At 39.0% G+C, this 18,764-nt stretch overlaps 1 protein-coding gene across 7 annotated transcripts; it reads left to right on the top strand.

Moving 5' to 3' along the window:
* Positions 1-3,382: 3,382 nt before the first annotated feature.
* tnnt3a (troponin T type 3a (skeletal, fast)) lies at positions 3,383-17,982 on the top strand. Of its 7 annotated transcripts, XM_035945010.2 has the most exons (13): positions 5,310-5,344; positions 5,639-5,649; positions 6,743-6,895; positions 8,392-8,409; positions 9,282-9,300; positions 9,440-9,485; positions 9,582-9,698; positions 11,063-11,140; positions 11,402-11,515; positions 12,083-12,195; positions 12,572-12,662; positions 13,748-13,788; positions 17,667-17,982. In XM_035945010.2, the coding sequence occupies exons 1-13, from the start codon at positions 5,325-5,327 to the stop codon at positions 17,701-17,703; spliced, it is 858 nt and encodes a 285-aa protein (XP_035800903.1). In that variant the 5' UTR covers positions 5,310-5,324; the 3' UTR covers positions 17,704-17,982. The 7 variants fall into 7 exon arrangements, with proteins under 7 accessions (XP_054864656.1, XP_035800903.1, XP_035800902.2 ...); XM_055008681.1 differs by lacking the exons at positions 6,743-6,895; positions 8,392-8,409 and adding an exon at positions 3,383-3,544 and having other exon boundaries at positions 5,304-5,344; XM_035945009.2 differs by lacking the exons at positions 5,310-5,344; positions 5,639-5,649; positions 13,748-13,788 and adding exons at positions 6,198-6,276; positions 15,075-15,115.
* The last annotated feature ends 782 nt before the right edge of the window (positions 17,983-18,764 follow it).

Below are 18,764 nucleotides of genomic sequence, written 5' to 3'. Positions count from 1 at the left end.
TTTTACCTGGTTTGTTAGAGAAAAAAGTTACCCTCAGAGTCCAGATCATAACATTATAACGTTAACCTTCTCAGCAACAGCAAGTTAACATTCATAAATCTGCATTCTTATGTTTTCTGAACAGGAACCAGCAGCAACAGTTTTCTTTCATCAGGAAGCAGCAGAAACAGTCTATGCGCTGGGGACTATAGCCCCTGTGGGTCGCCTGCTAGTGATGCAGGTAGAGGTTCATACATGCCGTCATTCGTTACGACCCTAAGAACGTTCCTCAGATCGACGTCTTCCACAATGCTAATCAGAATTCAGTCTATAGCTAACTACTTCACTGCAGCATTTGTTATCTTGTCTTGTTTTAGTTTATCTCTACTTCTCCCACATGCTGCATCCAACCAGCCTCCCTCCACTGTTAGTTTGGGTGAGATGTGAAGATGCCCATCCCAAATCCTGATCAACATCCAGCCCTCCTGTGATCCATGGTTTGTCTGTCTGTGTATTCAGAGCCAGTGGGCAACAGACTTTCACAATAATAACAATGAAAATAAAAAAACTGCATTAACACGCAATAAAATAATTGTTGGCGTTAATTAATTAATACATTAACGTGATAATAATGCGTTAACATGTCCAGCCCTATTTCTTTCAAAAACAAGGACACATCTAAGTGACCCCAAATGGAATACTGAAGCTTTATTTCAATATTCCGTGCATGGTAGCTGTGTTATAAATGAGATTTAACATTAGACTGTCACATTCATTGTCCTCGAAAACTGTGTGGACATTTGTCTGTCAGTTTACTCAAAACTGGAAATCCTGGTAAGAGTAAGGAAAAATGAGCCTTAGGACATGAAAATGTCTCAATAAGTCAATGTGTTGGTCAGTTTTATAGACACAGTAAAACAGCAAAAAAACAGGTCTGCTGCATATATGATAACATGCAAAACAAGTGCAACACTGCCACATGCAGACTTTCTGGTCAAATCAGTTACTGCCCTTCGCAATGCACTCTGGATGCAAAATGCAAAGCGCTCCTTTACATGAGAGTTTTTTGAACAGTAGTGTATAAAGTGCCAGTTCATAGCATGTGTCATCTCAAGGCAGCTCTCATACTAAGATGACACCTTACAAAACTATTATAGTCTAACCCAAGGAATCCACAGTTTCTTGTGGATTTCCTTTGGTGGAAAAATTCCCTGTTACAAAGAAGAGACCTGCTGCATGCTGCAGGACCAGATTCAGGAGGGGAGGTCATCTGTCCCAACAGCTGAAGACAGCAGCAGCAGCAGCAGAGGCCTGGCAGAACATCACCAGGAACCAAACCCAGTGTCTGGTGATGTCTATGGGTTCCAGACTTCAGGTTGTCATTGACTGCAGAGGATTTACAACCAGCTATTAAGTGACAGTTTGATTCGTGATTATGCTCATTTTTGCAATTACTCTTGGTCCCTTTAAAAGGTGAAGGGTACATCTAAAATGTTGTAATTCCTCCACCGTTCACCTGAATTGGATGTAAAAATCTTAAGATTAAAGCTGAAAGTCTGCACTTAAAGCTCGTCTTAACCGTTTCATTTCAAATCCATTGGGGTGGTGTACAGAGCCCAGATGCTTAATACTGTGTCAATGTCCAAATATTTATGGACCTGACTGTAGGAACACAATAAAAACTTGCCAGAATGGACAAAACGGAAACTATGAGAGAAAAGACACAAAGTTAGTGACATGAAATGGTGACAGATATTTGTAAGGAGAGAGAGAGAGAGAGAGAGAGAGAGAGTAGAGATGCTCAGTGCATCATGGGAGTCCTCCAGCAGTCTAAACCTATAGCAGCATAATTAAGAGACGATTCAGGGTCACCTGAGCAGCCATAACTATAAGCTTTATCTAAGCCGAAAGTCTTAAGCCTAATCTTGAAAGTAGAGAGGGTGTCCCCTTCCTGAACCCAAACTAGAAGCTGATTCCACAACAGAGGATCTGATAACTGAAGGCTACTACAAGACTTAGGCAGAATATAAATATTTTGACAATCCTGTATTTTACATGAAGTTTTCTCATCGAGACAGTGAAACTTGTTTTATGTGGGGTTTTTTTAGTGTTTGTCAGAGTTCAACTTTAAATCAGCAACAACCAAAGCAAATATATAGTCCTTAGCCTGAGGTTTCTCTATTTATGTTTCTGTAGCATTGATGATTTGACACTCTTACAAGTGGGTGACCAAGAGTCTCTCTTCTAAACTTTGTCATTGGAGCACCCCCTGGAGGAAATTAGAGGATCATTCAGGATCCCTAAGCTGTAACTTGTTTGGACCTGACAGTTAAACAGAAAGACATTTATAACAGATCGAAGTGATCCTGCAGAGGATTTCCATTAGATAAGCAGTTATTTCTTAGACAAAATCGCCAAAATCATCAAAAAAGTTTACAATCGCAGTCACTTATTCACTGTCAAATAAATTAAAGGTAGCTCAATTCAATGCAACTTGACTTACCGAAATGTCACTGTAAGCAGACAACTTTGTATGACATAACTAAAAGAGACTTATGAGTTTATACTTTTATGACTGAATCAGATTAGAAGGGAAGGTAAGGTATATGTGTTTCGACATGTGTAACAAATTATCTGGAGAAGTACATATTTAAACATTTATTACCTTGAATTTCAGAGTATTTTTTCTCTTAAACTTGTCGTCCATTTAGGAACTCCCGTGGGCCAGCCAGATGGTAAAACGTTTTTCTGTTTTTTAAGTACGTTTGTCTCCTAATAGTGCCTTTGAATTTTACAGGGCCTGCAGTCAGTTAAACTGCGTGGGTATAACTAATGTTCTTTTGAAGATTTCTTGCAAACTGGGGAATCTTAGACAAACAAATTCAAACATGCAAACAAGAGCTGGTTCAACAAGCTGGATTTATAGCTTGGACAGAGAAATTATTCAGGTACTTGCCCCCCTTTGGTCATGCTATACATTATGTTTATGTGTTGCAGACTTCTGTAAGAGGTTCAGAAGCACCACCTGCCTCGCTCCCCTGACGTCCAACTCTCCTCTCAGTCTCAGATGAAATTTGCTTGCCTAATGCAGCAGCCCCAGAATAGCATCCTGGGGGCATCTTGGCTGTTCCTTTCTCCAAACTTGAGCCTCCCTCCTTAGTGCTCGACCCTTCCATCTCCTTATTGAGTGCCAGCAAAGGGAGAGGGGGGGACTGAGGATGTGGACCCTGCCCCACCACAGGGACGACCTCGCCTCCGAGCCAGCTTTTCAGCCAATAGGGACGCAGAGCGGATCGAATATCACTATAACAGAAGGACATAATCAGCGCGGTAAGTTTGCAGAACCTTACAGCCTGTCTTGGCCAGCAGGAGCTCGCTTCTTTCAGCTTTTCTGAGGTAAGGAAGAAGGGGAGAGAATGAGAGAGTGAATGATAGAGAGGAAGCTCAAGTACATTGTCCCAAAACATCACCCAAACTGAGGACAGCTGAGTCCACAAGTGTTAAAATCACTGCCACGACTAGCAGAGGCTGTTGCCAATGTCAGGGGCGGGAAGGGAACAGTTGGGTCAGTGAATCACAGAGAAAACAGGCCTCCATTGGAAGCCTACACTGTGATCTTTGGTGTTTGAACTCTGTGAAGGAAATTTAGTGTTTGATTGCAGCTGAGTACCTGAGAAGCTGAGAAGCAATGAGTTTGTGGTACCTTGCAATATCTCTATACTTCTAAAATAAGCAAACAAAATTGAAGTCTTTTTGCAGTTTATAACCATGTAAATTGTCAGCTGATGTTTAAATACAAAATTTGAGAGGTGCCAAAGTTCTTTGGGTTCTTGCCAGACATGCAGCTGGACTTTGTTGTTGTTTCTGTGGAGATTTGGTTTGAATCCAGTGACCCAGCGGAGGTTCATACCTGAGGGATTTACAGATGGCTTAAAGCCTTTGAAGCAGCTTTCCGCTTCAGGAGACAGAAGATGATACTAATGAGTTATGCAACACCGTAAGAATTGCGGCAAAGCATCCTGTTGTTGTTTTTGGTATTTGAAGTCAGGGGCATTGCTCTTTTTTTAGATTGCAGGTTTTCTTGGTTTATACTTGAAATTTTGTCGATACGCGTTAGTGAAGTTTTGAATGTGTGTTGCACCTGTGTACATTAAAGCACAGCTAGCTTGAGACACTTTACCATCCTGAGTTCAGAATCTTAAGCCTGGTTTAAAGGAACCATCTAAATGTGGAGTGTTTATTCTGACTACTGTTATTTCATAGTGGTGTAAACACACTGAGTTTGGAATTTACAAGATTCAAAGAACAAATTCCCAGAAGCCAGGCACTGGACCTATAACCTTCATGGCTGCCTTTCAGAGTTTATTTTAATTCTTGAGCAAAGTGGCTTCAGTCGACAGGGAGCCTCAGGAAGATGATTGAAGGAGCCATGTGAGAGAAGGACAGCCAGATAAGGAAATGAAGGTGGAATTATGGGTAGTGGTCCAGGGGAAGGAACCCAATCTTTAACGTTGGGTCCATGGAAACTGGATCTGGGACCTGTGCAGCTGTCTTTTGGAAATAGTTGTGATGTCTGGATGCCTTCATGGTGGCTAATCCAGCTAATGGGCAACTAAATCTGAAATCTAATCACTGACAGATTTAATTATGTAGGGGTCACATTTGTTTATCATTGCAGAGTTAGGATATTACATCCAGTCTGGAATTTTACAACTGAATACTGACAGGATCATTTGCAGAGGCTGATTTTACATATAACAGAATTTGATAGAAGCTGTTAAGAAATGGAGCAGTGAGTTCCTTAAGAGAAGAAGAGTACATCCATTTGATATCAAACAGATACGGGAGATTGATCTTTAACACTATCCTTGGTTTTTTGGGGGTGGGGGGTTTATTTTTTGCAACCTAGATCTATTCTCTCAGCAGCAGAAAACAGACAGTTAGCATAAATCTAAGTTTGGCTTCCTCCTCACTTAACACAAGAGAAGCAGATTCAGGACTGAGGCTCAAATTTCAGTCCAAAATCTAACGCTAATTATAAACTGAAGTATGTGAAAAACCTTGGGAATGGTTCAAATACTCTACAAAACATGTCAACTGATGAGGAACTAATGATTTCAGAAATAATCTACATAAAGATTATTTTAGTTTGATGAGGTGGGGGATAAAAATGTGGAGGAAAGCAGGGTGGGGTTGGGTCAGGGTGGGGCCAACAGCACACATTTAAGACATCTGCAACATAATCCTGAGCTATAAATACAGCCAGCTGGACATTCACTCTTTACAGGCAGACTTGAAGTTCCTGTGTTTTCTCTTGATTCCAGGTTGCAAAGTCCACTGTCACCATGTCTGACACAGAGGATGTGTAAGTTAATTCACATTTTCATACACTAATTCAAAACCTTTAACCCTTTTTAAAGTAGTTTGACAAAATACATTTAACCCAAGGTCCACGTGCGACCTTTTTGTTTGTCAAAATGATACCAACTGCATTTCTATGTTGGATTCTACACAGATGAAATCTGTGGAAAATTCTAATATGCACAGCTTGTGCTCCATTATTTTGTCAGACTACTGTTTCCACTGTCAAGCACAAATTCTCTTACTCAGTTTTAATGAGAGGCTTAAATTCTAATCATTTTTATTTTCTGTCTTGCAGTGGAGTTGAGGGTAAGTACCGCAATTTTCCCTATTTAAACAAAACAAAAAAAAAAAAAAATCAAAGTTAAATCCCAAAGATTAGGTCCAGGTGCAGTCGGGAGTTCCATGCTAAATCCCACGATTATTTTTGAATCTTGCCTAACTGACTTTCCATCCCTCTATAGAGATGTATTTGCTCTGGACAAATTCGTATGTTTGCAGGTTTGGCTTGACTCCTCCAGATTCAAGTTGTGCAATAACGCTGTCTCTTTCAAGCAAATCTGCACATATGTTGTCCTCTCGCTGTAGCATGGTTGCAGGCACCCACTCTGACAACAGGACAGTGTCAAATGTGCTGAGTGACATTCAAATCTAAAGCTATAAAAATATATTTCAGCTGCACTGACCTGCCGGCAGAGACCTGCAGCTCTGCATGATCATCTGCACTGTGCAGTCCTCCTGAGCAGGACACAAGTGATGTCAAAGTCCTGCCTGTAAACTCTGATCTGCTCATGAGGACTGTTTGTGTATGCTTAGCATGGATCCCCAGTGTACCCACATTTTGCATTTATATTCTGTCAAAATGGGTACAAATGGGATCTTTTGATAATGTTCTTCTGCTCCTTTCTTTCTCGGACGGACGTGAAGAATACGATGGTAAGACACAACCTGCAGACTTCAGATGACAAGTTTTACACCATTGATACTAATTTTTCAGTCACTTCTAAAGACGTGTGTTCTTACCTCCACATGCACTTTTTGTGGCATGCTGGTTAATACTAACAGTAGCTGAGACGAATGGAAAGGCACAGGGAAAAAATGTTGATTGTCTCTTTCTGTCTTCAACTACACCAAGTTGTAGTGCAGGTACATCCAGGAAGCAATCACATTTCATCCATCAATGACTGATCTTTTCCTTCTTGTAACTGCTTGCTATTTCACCTGCTTTAGCACCATCTGCTGGCAGTTCTTCCAAACTGCCTGGCCATAAACCTCCTCAAATCTCACATCTCCCTCTCACCTACTCATCCCAACCACTTCTTTCCCTTTTCACTGTCTCCTGCTTCCATTAACCCTCTCACCACCCTTCCTCTCCCTTGGTGACTCGCTGCATGTTGTATAGCTGTAGAAGAGGAGGTAGTAGAGGAAGTAGAGGTGGCCCCTGAGGCGGCCCCTGAGCCAGAGCCAGAGCCAGAGCCTGAACCAGAACCAGAACCAGTGGTAGAACCAGAGCCAGAACCAGAACCAGAGCCAGAGCAAGAGCCTGAGCCTGAAGGTATGTGGCATGAAGGGGGGAAAGGGGTATTTTATTATCCTTTCCCAGGCGTCAGGTGCGCTCCAGCTACAGCCAAACAGACGGACCCCACTAATCCTGACTCGCATACATGTCCACCATGTCTGCTAATGCTAACACTGCCTTCCTTTCACCTCTGGACAAAGTCGAAAACAGCACTTAAAGGGCGCAAGTTGGACGTGAAGACCTTTTACAGAAATATAACCTGCCGAAATGATCTTACCCAAAGCATTCTACAGTTCTGATATGACTGATATTAGCAGGCTGATATTTTTGAATTAAAGTTTCTTTGAGGTGATAGAAATAACCAGAACCATCCCCACATCAGAAGCTTGTAAAAATTCATGAATTCCTTTCTTTCTTCCATTAAATACAAGTGGAAATAATGTTTCAAATCCTTGAGTCAACTTAGAAACCAACAAAGTAGATAAATAAATAAAAATAAAATAAGTGAGCGCTGGTGTATAATTAGCTCCTTAGCCTTGCTTGCTGTATGCTAAACTGAGGACAAAGTGTTCTACTGCAAACACGAGAACTGTTTTATAAAGGTATTATTAACTGCTAAAAAATGAAAGAAAAGACAACTATTGGCCTCTTTTATCAGTCTAACGCTACTTATCCTGCTGCACCACATTCACTTCAAGTACTTGTACTTGCTGTATATGTTTGCTTTTTCATGATTTCGATATCTGATGAAGGTAAACATCAGATTGATAACATTTGCTGGAGAGCATGAAAAAAAAACATTTATAATAAAAAGATGATGGTGTCTGAGTTTTCATCTTTTTTTAAACTTAGCCACTGTCCTGTCTGGTAATATGTTCAAGCTCCAAAATAGTGTTGCCTTCACATGCCTTTTTTGAAAAGACAAAAACAAATAATGACACTTTGTTTTAAATTCCAAACCTCCATATGATGTTAGTTTCTGAACCATCCAATGGCATGTGAATGCAGGGTTAAATGTTAACAGGATCATTCTGTGTTGAGCTGTTTAAATGGGAAACTGTGGCTTCGACAAGCCAAGGCTTTACGCAACTACCTGTAAATTCTCAAACACTGCCGAAATATTGCCTCTGAATTATCTCAACTGCAGAACACTTTTAAGTAAGCTCATGATTATATTGACAAGCCTTTGTTTTTTTAAAGCAGTGTCCCTGTTTTCTTCCAATAAAATTAAAATAAATTAATTAATAACTGTCGTACAGATAGAAAACAATCATTTTAGCTACTGATATGCAGGCAATTCCACATATTGTCATTGTTTTAACTAAATAACTAGCCTTTTATTAGTTCATGCTGGCTGCTAATATTTGATATTTGGCAATATTTGAGAATTTACATGTGCTAAGCTGCAGCAGATCAGCTGTCTGCCTTAGTTTGAATGTGTTCAGCTGTTTGAATGTACAGTTTGCTGGTCCAGTGCGCCTGCTAACATTGTTGTCTATTCTGCTTTTGTTTTCGATGCTTGCTGCATGCAGAGGCCATTGAAGAGGAAGGTACGTTGATTTAAAAACTTCTGATAAATCTGAAATCTGTTTTTCTGGTTTTGGAAGGACTCCAGTGTACAGGTCTGACATCTGTTCTCAGGGAATGCCTGCTGTTTGTCCAAATTTTATCTTGCTGTCAAAACCCAGGAGCGTTGCCCAATCAGCACTAAGCAGTCAACATCCAAATTTGTAGAAAACACACTATTGAAATGCTTACTGAAGGAGTTTAGAGAAAAATTGAAACTGCTAGTGGAGAAGAAGGGTGAAAGAATATGTATTGCTAACACATGCTTCACTGCACAGCGACCCCACCTTTACCCTCCGGCTATGCCACTCATCATCTGCATGGCATGGAGCTGCCAGAATCTGGGTTAAAAGAAGACAAGGAAAATGGAAAATGACTTTTGTCTTGCTTGTGTCCAATACTTTTGGGGGTCAAGCCAAAAAAAACAACCAAAAAAAACCTATGACACATACTGTAGGTATGGTGCACGATGATCAAAAAAGATGCTGGACAAATTAAAACCTCTGAAGCTGAACACTAAAGCAATATGAAGACACTGACGTCATTTTTTGTAACATTACAGCACTGTGTTAACAATTCAGATTTACTGTAACTGCACTCAAGGCTAGATTGTTCTCTGATGTTCACATAACTTAATAATCCCTTAAACTCTTTGGTTCTGTTCTTAATACACCTGTGTATAGATGTTTGCTCATACTTGACCGTTGGTCTAACCCTTTTGAATGAATTTAATTTGACCTATAGACACCAAACCCTAAAGTTTAATCCATGTAATGCCTGAGAGAATTTAAACAATCTGTTCTGTTTTCTAACCCAATGACATGTACTCATCCCTTCTTCATTTCTTAACCTGCAGAGGAGAAGCCAAAGTTCAAGTAAGTTTCCTTTTCATGTAGTTGGACTTTTAGTGATTTTTATAGACATTTTGTTCTGAGCCATTTAGTTGACAAAACAAAAGCAACATTTTAATCAGCAATGTGCCAGTGCACTCAAGACCCCAACACTTTCCTGCAGGCCCAGCGCTCCAAAGATCCCCGATGGTGAGAAAGTGGACTTTGATGTAAGTAAATCTGAAGTGAGGACAGAAAGGGTTTCTGTTGATCTGTGGTGTTTCTCTGCCTGGCTGAGTCCTCTTTCTGTTTATTCCACCCTGCAGGACATCCAGAAGAAACGTCAGAACAAGGATCTGATTGAGCTGCAGGCCCTGATCGATGCTCACTTTGAGCACAGGAAGAAGGAGGAAGAGGAGCTGATTGCGCTCAAGGAGAGGATTGTAAGTTCTGAAATTACTGAATGAAATTAAAATTTATTCATATCTTCTTCCCAAAGTGAATAAGTTTCCATCCATCCATTATTACCCTGGACAGGTCAAAAGTTTATCATAGCGCTTCATATAGCGACAAATAATCACACTCACATTCACACCTACGGACAATTTAGAATCATCAATCAACATGAGAATGTTTTTGGATTGTGGGAGGAATCCAAAATACTCCTGCATGCATAGGGAGAACATGCAAACTCCGTGCAGAAATATCCCAGGAAGGACGCAAACCGGGGATATTCTAGCTGTAATTCAACAATGCCAACTACTGAGCCACTGTGTAGCACGTGAATGATTTTATCTAACAATATTTAGAAGTAGAACTCCTTTCATACCAGATCTTTATTCAGAAATTCAATGAAACTTTGTTTGCATGGCACCTTTGATACATGTTAAAGGGATTCAAATTGTTTTACAGATGAATTAATGAATGAAAGCTGGTAATATAACAGCTCAAAGGAAGGACAAGCAGAGAGGGGGCATGGGGGTGGGGGTGGGGGGGAGTGTGTAAAATCAATGATAAAACCAATAAATTAACAACAAGAAAAGCACTCAGAGAGTGCAATACTCTGCCAAGGCTGCTCAGTCGTCGTATGATTTCCGACAGATGAAATCTTTAACCCTTTGCGCAACATGGGTCAAAAGTGACCCAAATCCAATGGAAACTGTGTATCTCCTGACCGACACTACGCATCAAAGGGTTACAAAATTCGTGGTACATAGCGGTTGATTTGTAGTAGGATCGCAATCATGTGATCGTCAGCAGGCAGCTGACGTAGTGTTCACTTGTAGTCATAGTTACAGTGATGCCATGACCTTCCCTGAAAATTTCCTCCAAATCCATTAGTTTGTTTTTGACTAATGTTGCTAACAGACAGACAAACAGACAAACCAACATCACATAACTCCACCACATTCCTTGACAGAGTAATAAGGACACAAAGGGAATAACATGGTGTAGAATTAATCATGACAGCAATAAAATAATATTTTAAAATATGAATAGTAATATGAAACAAATGCTTATGAGCTGTGTATGATGATGAACTCTTTAAAATAAAGGCTTCCTTAAAGCTCTCATACCTTTAAAAACAGCTTTTTGTCAGGAGTTTAACACCACTGTAAATCCTGAAGCTAAATAGAATGAACCAAAGATAAAAACCTGACACTGACATCCTTGAGGGCTGTGCAACAGAGAGACACTTTTCCCTCTCCTCTGGAGTTCAGAGTTGTTTTTTCCCCTCAGTGTGTAGAGTGTAGTGATGAAGCCGTGTGGAAACAGTTTTAACCCTTTGTTTGTTGCCGTTCTGCAGGAGAAGCGTCGTGCTGAGAGGGCCGAGCAGCAGAGGGTCCGTGCTGAGAAGGAGAAGGAGCGCCAGGCCAGACGTGAGGTTTGTGGTTTTGTCACATTCTTAAAACAGACGTTTCATTTTATAGCTAATTGTTATGAAGCGAAGGAAAAGAGTCTAATCCTCAAATGAGCTTTCACATGTATCTTGATTGATAATTTATATCATCATTTGTATCTTCATTTATCCTTTCATTTTCACATTTTCAATGTGTGTTGAATCTCCTGGTGCACTTCGTTTGTTACTTTGAGTCCCGGGAACTGAAGGAGATGTCTCACTCTGAGGGGTTTCTTGTGAATATAGGAGGAGAGGCGGATCAAGGAGGAGGCTGATGCTAAGAAGAAGGCAGATGAAGAGGCTAAGAAGAAGTCTGCTCTCTCCAACATGGGCTCCAACTACAGCAGTCACCTGCAGAGAGTCAGTACACACACACGCACACACACACACACACACGCACGCACACACACACACACACACACACACACATGTCCACGTCCAAACTACACTTCCGTGCAAAAGTTTGAGGTCACTTAAAAATGTCCTTGTTTTTGAAAGAAAAGCATTTTTTCGATAATGATAACATTAAATGAATCAGAAATACAGTCTAGACATTGTTAATGTGGTAAATGACTATTCTAGCTGGAAACAGCTGATTTTTAATGGCCTCTGTTCCCCTTTGACACATAGGGTTACAGAGAACCATTTACAGCAACCATTTCTCCTGTGTTCTACTAGTACATTGTGTTAGCTAATGGTGTTGAAAGGCTAATTGATGATTAGAAAACCCTTGTGCACTTATGTTAGCACATGAACAAAAGTGTGAGTTTTAGTGGAAAACATGAAATTGTCTGGATGACCCCAAACGTTTGAACAGTAGTATACGTATGCATGCACACACACACACACACATTCTAATACTATCAGTAGCAGTAGTACTTTAAAGTAGATAACCTATATCTGCACATCTGTATGTGTACTAAACAGGCTGACCAGAAGAGAGGAGGAAAGAAAGAGACTGAGAGAGAGAAGAAGAAGAAGATCTTGGCCGCCAGACGCAAACAGCTCAACATTGACCATCTGAACGAAGACAAGCTGAAGTACGACTCAGCACTTTAGCACACACTGGTCTCTGGGAATTCATATTCATTTCTTAAAGGCCTCAGTGTTTAGAAGTTAGTCTTAAACATACAGTACCAGTTTCTGTTATTTTCTACGTTGTCAAACAAAATTGAAGTCTAAACTATGAATTATCACGTGGATCTAAGTAACAAAAGTAGTAAAATAAGATTCAGATTTTGAATTTGTCACTGTGGCCCCTTTTTCATAACCACGTTCATGAGATCTTCACCTGGACTTGTGTCCAAAAATTTGACTGTAATTTAAAGCATTATAGGACACAAATCCTCCTCTCTTAGACCATCAGTCTTTCTGTTTGAAGCAATTTTTTCAACCATGTCCTTGTGTCTCCTGCAGGGATAAGATCAATGAGCTGCATGAATGGATGACCCAGCTGGAGTCTGAGAAGTTCGACCACATGGAGAGACTGAAGAGGCAGAAGTATGAGGTGAGACTTTGTCCATGTTGGGTTCACGTCACAGTGACTTTCACTGTTTGGTATCCTTAAGCAAAAACGTTCTCAACCTTCTTAAGTTTACGATCCCATGTTAAGCCAAGTGATATGGAGAAGGGTCATGAGGAAGATATTAGTCACTTAACAGATACTGTTAAATTCTTTCCCTTCTTGAACATAATAATACAATAATAACTACTTAGGTGACAAACATGGTCACGGTACTAAGGTTTTGTCCACCCTGACCTCATCCCTCTGCAGAGTTTGTGACATTTGCTTCTGACTGGCAGGAATTAAAGTTACTGCAACTGGTAGAGGGTGTTGTCATTTGAACATGTGAATGCAGTATATATACAGTCAGGTCCATAGATATTTGGACACTGACACAATTTTCAGCATTTCAGCTCTGTACACCATCATGATGGTTGAAATAAAATAATCAAGATGTGCTTTAAGTGCAAACTTTCAGCTTTAATTTGAGGGTATTTACATCCAAATCAGGTGAACGGTGAAGGAAGTACAACACACTTTATTTGTACCCTCCATCTTTTTAAGGGACCAAAAGTAATTGGACAAACTAACATAATTATGAATCAAATTGTAACTAATTATTTGGTTCAATGACAGGCAAATTTTTTAAGTACGTAACTCTGAGAAATATGCTTGTTCATGAGATTGCTCATCTGACATTTTGATCCTAATAGTTCTGAATTAAAAATTTGATACTGCAGAGAAAATATAGATTTTTTTTCTGTGATTTTATTTACAGTTTTTTGTAAAAACTCCATGGTATGCACCTCCTCTTCCTGTATTTCCATAAGTTTGTATTTCTATCTGCTTGACCTGTTGTTTAAGATTAATGTGTTTTTACTGTTTTTTCCTTTAAAAAATTTTTAGCTCAGTGAAACTACATTTGACTAGCTCATATTAAATAACGCAAGGTAAATTTGAGAATTCCAACGGCAAAAAAAAGTAAAATCCATAGGTTTCTCAATTGTACCAGCTATGCTGTTGCTGGTGTCCTGAGGTGAATCGCTCTCCACCTCTGGATTTGAAACCTCAATGTACTCTTTCTCCAGGTTACAACCCTGCGTAAGAGAGTGGAGGAGCTCAGTAAATTGTAAGTAGTAGAGCGGAGTAGCGTTCTGCCTGCTGACTTCAGGTTCGCTGCATGTTAGCATGAAGGAAAGTTGGAGAACCAGAGCACTGGAATCGGCCAAAGACAGGACAGCAAACTACAGAAAAAAAAAAAACAAGCGAAAAGTTTGTTTCAAAGATGACATCTGTTCACTTAAACCATTTTAAAATTGCTTTTCATCATTTTAAGGGGCACTACAGCTACAAGAATTAAACCAAAAACTCCTCACTGTGGGCTCAGGATTAAAATTTAGTTAATGACTTGAAATACTGACAAAACTGAAAACTGAGCCTCCAAGGTAAGAATTAAAACAAAAACATCTAATATTCACTTATAAAAAAGTGCCTTAGTATTTAATTAATGAGAAGAAATTTTCCTTTAGAAAACTAGAAATGACAAATATAGATATTTTTTCTTGTTACGTAGACAAAGTTTCTATTATAATGAAAAGATGTTTCCTTTTTTGCTGTAGTTGTAAAGTCTTAATATGTCGAAAAGTACCTGATTTCAATAGAAATTCAGTAGTTGTTACCCCATACTGTAAAGCAAATAACGTAAATTCAGTTTATAAACACAGTGTTTCAATCCTCCGACATTCAGACAAAACGAATACTGAGAAAAACACTCTGTGTATTAATTGTCCTCTACTACTATTCAAGTCTGTATATTGTTTTTTTTTTTTTTTAACACAACAAAAATGTGGCAACATTTCATCAAGGTCCACTCATAGCTTATGCTCAAGTGATGTCATTTTAGAATGAAACTTTTCAGTTGTGGATAGATAAATGATCTAAAGTAGATGTAAAGGTGGTGTGACTGAGAAGCTCAGATTTAACATCACAGAGCCTCAGTCAGGTGGGTGCGTATGCGGTCAAACAGGTAAGTAAGAGCCTGTTGAGGTTTCAGACTCATGCCAAAACCAAAGCCAAGACCAAAACCAAGATCAAAGCCAAGACCAAAGCCCTCCTTAATGTCTTTGTTTCTTCTTGAGAAACCACAACAGTCATCTTAATGAAGCAGTGATCATAATGTCATCCTTAACAACTGCTTGACCTGAGAGGTAATGGAAATCTGTTGTGAGGTCAACATACACCCCTGATTTGAGGAACATTACGATCAAAATATATGATCGAAGGCATGAGTTTTCCATGATGCTAGCAGCTTTCAGTCCACGGAGCCTGCTAAGAGGAAGAAAAGAAGGGAGTTGGTCCCCTCAGAGGTAAACGTGTCCTGCTGCATGTTAAAGCTGCTGCTGTGTCGTTTTTCAGGTGCTCACGTACAGGAATCGGATTGATGAGTTGCAGAAGCAGTAAGTACAAAACATAACTTCATTTAACTCCAGCTGTTGTCAGGGTAAACATCACACTCTCCCCTCAGGAAGACATAACTGTCCTAGCAGTGGGGACAGTTAATGGCAGTTTATGGCAAACAACTGCTACATTTATGTGTCTTCTAGCTGCTGATGGATTAGACATCAAGCTACACTACTGTTTGGGGTCACTTAGAAATGTCCTTATTTTTGAAAGAAAAGCTTTTTTTTTCAATGAAGATTACATTAAATGAATCAGAAATACAGTTTAGACATTGTTAATGTGGTAAATGACTATTCTAGCTGGAAATGGCTGATTTGTAATGGAATATCTCCATAGGAGTACAGAGGAACATTTCCAGCAACCATCACTCCTGTGTTCTAATGCTACATTGTGTTAGCTAATGGTGTTGAAAGGCTAACTGATGATTAGAAAACCCTTGTCCAGTTATGTTAGCTCATGAATAAAAGTGTGAGTTTTCATGGAAAACATGAAATTGTCTGGGTGACCCCAAACTTTTGAACGGTAGTGTATTTGTCACCTTTTGGTGTCAAATTATTTTTTTAAAAAGCCATAAACAGACCAAAACCCTACTAACACCACCAGGCCTGAATCCAGCCCAGACACGGGCCAAACTGTCTGGAAGTCAGCATCGAGCCAAACGGCCGACAGACAAGTTGGGTTCACCTCAGAAAATACACAACAGCAGCAGTTTGTCATTAAAAATGTTATGCCATCAGGTATTTGGAAATAATATGTACATTTATTCCATCAGTAAGTTAGAGTGTTATCCATTAAAATGTTATCATAAGCTAACAAGCCAAAAGTTCACCTGTTTACTTTGAAGAAAGTCTAATGTCATTGAAGGTTTAGCAGAGTAATGAAGTAGCTGTTAAAGCTGCAGCTAACAGTGTGTAGTGGTGTTCATTAAGTTCATTAGCTAATCCACAAAATGGAGCACAGCTGCTGTGTTTACAGCTAATACTAGTGCATTTGCTATAATATTAGCTTTTTGTCTTCTAACTTTAAGAACTTAGTCTCACTAGGAAACTAGTTATTTGGAACAAAAAAAAAGTCCAAAATTTGACCAAAACCTGAATCTGCTGTTAATATGTGAGTTATCCCAAAACAATAAATAAAGAAATAAATAAAGCTGCTAATTGTGTTCCTCTTTACAGAGCCCCTCCCTGGTTCACATGGTAGACAAAAAATGTCAGCATTTGTGTGATCAGATAGTCTAACTACACAGAAAGGTTTTAGAAATGCAAGGAAAAAAAATAATGATTGGAGTTAATAATTTATTCATTTGTGCACACAGGTAATTAGAGTGCTAATGTGTTAGTTTTAGTTAGCAATCTCTTCACACAGATTTCTACAGCAATAATTTTGCTGCTACATGCACCGGAGGGGCTCCATAATTTGTAGTTTCTGTGTTTCTTCTCTAATGAATCAAATATAGTTTGTATTTTTTCTCTGTTTCCTTTTTAACACAGAATTTACATTTACATGTAAATGTAAGGCTCCTGATCGTCCAGTGTTAGTATGTGAGAGACATTCTCTGAAAAAGGATGGATAAAGCTTTAAGCAGTTTGACTCGCCAATATAAGTAAGAACAGCTGGCCAAGAATTTCAAGAAATAGGCTAGCTTTGAATTCAAGGAATTTTCATGATATATCAGCCTAATAGAGATACTCACAAACACGGCTACAAACAAAATACAATTTTGAGCCAAAGTGGAGCATCCTTTTTCAGGGAACTCAGGTCTTTTTTTCATACTCACCCCCTCAGTTCATTGTGTGATAAATCCATTAAGTACAAGTAAAAGATGTTCATATTTGGTTCATGGCTGCTGGATGAGAGTAATTCAGCCCAAGCAGGTAAGTGATGCATGACAGAGTTCTGCATGTCAACACAAATGTGTGACGCATTGTCTAGAAGATTTTGCATTTCTCTCATTTTTGTTTTATGTTGTTTTCCCCGAATGACAAGTTTTTTTTAATTAATTGTTTAACTTGTCTAATTATTTAGTGTTATGGAAAAATTCTTAAATATGAACAGCCTAATAATTCTTTCCAGTTTTTCATACCTTATTCTGCTGTAACAGATAAAATGAACTGTCATCTTTCATTTATGTTTGTAATTGATTGTTGCATGAAAATACTAAATGAAAGAGCTTTAGCCACATGAAAACTTTGCACATTCAGATAAATATAAAAACAACTATTGTGTGCAAAGAGACAGTGTATTAATCAGATTGAGCTTTGGTGTTAGAATGATGTCGACAGCACAAAATCAGGGTTCAGATGTTATCTTCTTAGCTAACATTAAGGTAATAACTTACCTTTATGAACACTAAACTGTGTGTTGCACCTCTTGTGGATCTATTTAACTCTTAATTAGATTTTTTTCCTGCTTTGCTTTTACCTGACTACTACTGCTTGCTCTTTGAGCAAGGCATCAAGCTGTGTCCTAGTAATCTGAACTGGTGAACAACAACTGCTAAACACAAGCCAGAGTTCTGACATGTTTCCATATTTTTTTGTATTACAGCAGCAAGAAGGGAGCTGCTGCCCGCCGCAGAAAGTAGATGCACTCGGCCTGCCACTGCTCAGCAACCAAACTGCAATCATCTCGGACACGCGCCTGATGAAGCAGCACACACCGTGGCGAAGGTTGTAGCTCAGAAGAAGCCAGTAACGCTAAGGTTTACCCTGCAGTTTCCCAGCAACATCCTGATATATGCAACCAGGAGCCTTTAGCTGCTGTTCACTAGCAATAAAAATCACTAAACGTATCTGCCATCACACTTTCTCGCCCTCGGCTGTTTGGTTCTCAGTATTTTTGTAAATAAAGTGTGACTCCTCAAGCCATGTCTGTAGATCTGTTGTTATTCAGAAATCAATAAAGTTCAGTATTTTTAGATGTGCAATTTTAAAGTCATTTGTTCAACACTGTTTTCTAACTGCAGAGTTGAATTGAGTATTGAATTAAATGATGCACTAAAAATGGAGGATCTGCATTTTCACCACAATTAAAACCCATAGAGGATAAATCTTATCTTTGTTTTAATCCAAACTCTATCTCAACATTATGGTACATTTTTAGCTTCAAGATTCAAGACCTTTATCACAAGCACAGCTATACACAATATAATGTGCAGTGAAATGCATTCAGAAATTTGGGGTCACTTAGAAATGTCCTTATTTTTCAAAGAAAAGCAGTATTTTTTTTCAATGAAGATAATATTAAATGAATCAGAAATTTAGTCTAGACATTGTTATTGTGGTGAAAGACTATTCTAGCTGGAAATGGCTGGTATTTAGTACATGAATAAAAGTATGTTTTCATGAAAAGCATGAAACTGCCTAGGTGACGGTATATACAGTCATGGAAAAAATTAATAAACCGCCCTTGTTTTCTTCAATTTCTTGTTCATTTGAATGCCTGGTACAACTAAAGGTACATTTGTTTGAACAAATATAATGATAACAAAAATAGCTCATAAGAGTTTAAGTTAAGAGCTGATATCTAGTAATTTTCCATAGTTTTCTTGATAATGACCAAAATCACTTTGTTCACAAGTTCTTCCATCAATAGCTATGGCATTGTACTGCCAAAAACAGTGCTGTTAGGCATTCCATGTTTTCT

Source organism: Amphiprion ocellaris, chromosome 3 (assembly GCF_022539595.1).
Source record: "Amphiprion ocellaris isolate individual 3 ecotype Okinawa chromosome 3, ASM2253959v1, whole genome shotgun sequence".
NCBI classification, from domain to species: domain Eukaryota; kingdom Metazoa; phylum Chordata; class Actinopteri; family Pomacentridae; genus Amphiprion; species Amphiprion ocellaris.
Note: the sequence above shows the minus strand (reverse complement) of the source record. Positions and strands in the feature narration are given on the sequence as shown.

Excerpts from the sequence above, each read along its gene's own strand:
- tnnt3a (XM_035945009.2), top strand. The coding sequence starts at position 6,213 with ATGGGATCTTTTGATAATGTTCTTCTGCTCCTTTCTTTCTCGGACGGA. Across the intron at positions 12,663-15,074 it reads TGAAGAGGCAGAAGTATGAG|GTGCTCACGTACAGGAATCG; the intron begins GTGAGACTTTGT and ends GTCGTTTTTCAG. Across the intron at positions 15,116-17,666 it reads ATTGATGAGTTGCAGAAGCA|CAGCAAGAAGGGAGCTGCTG; the intron begins GTAAGTACAAAA and ends TTTGTATTACAG.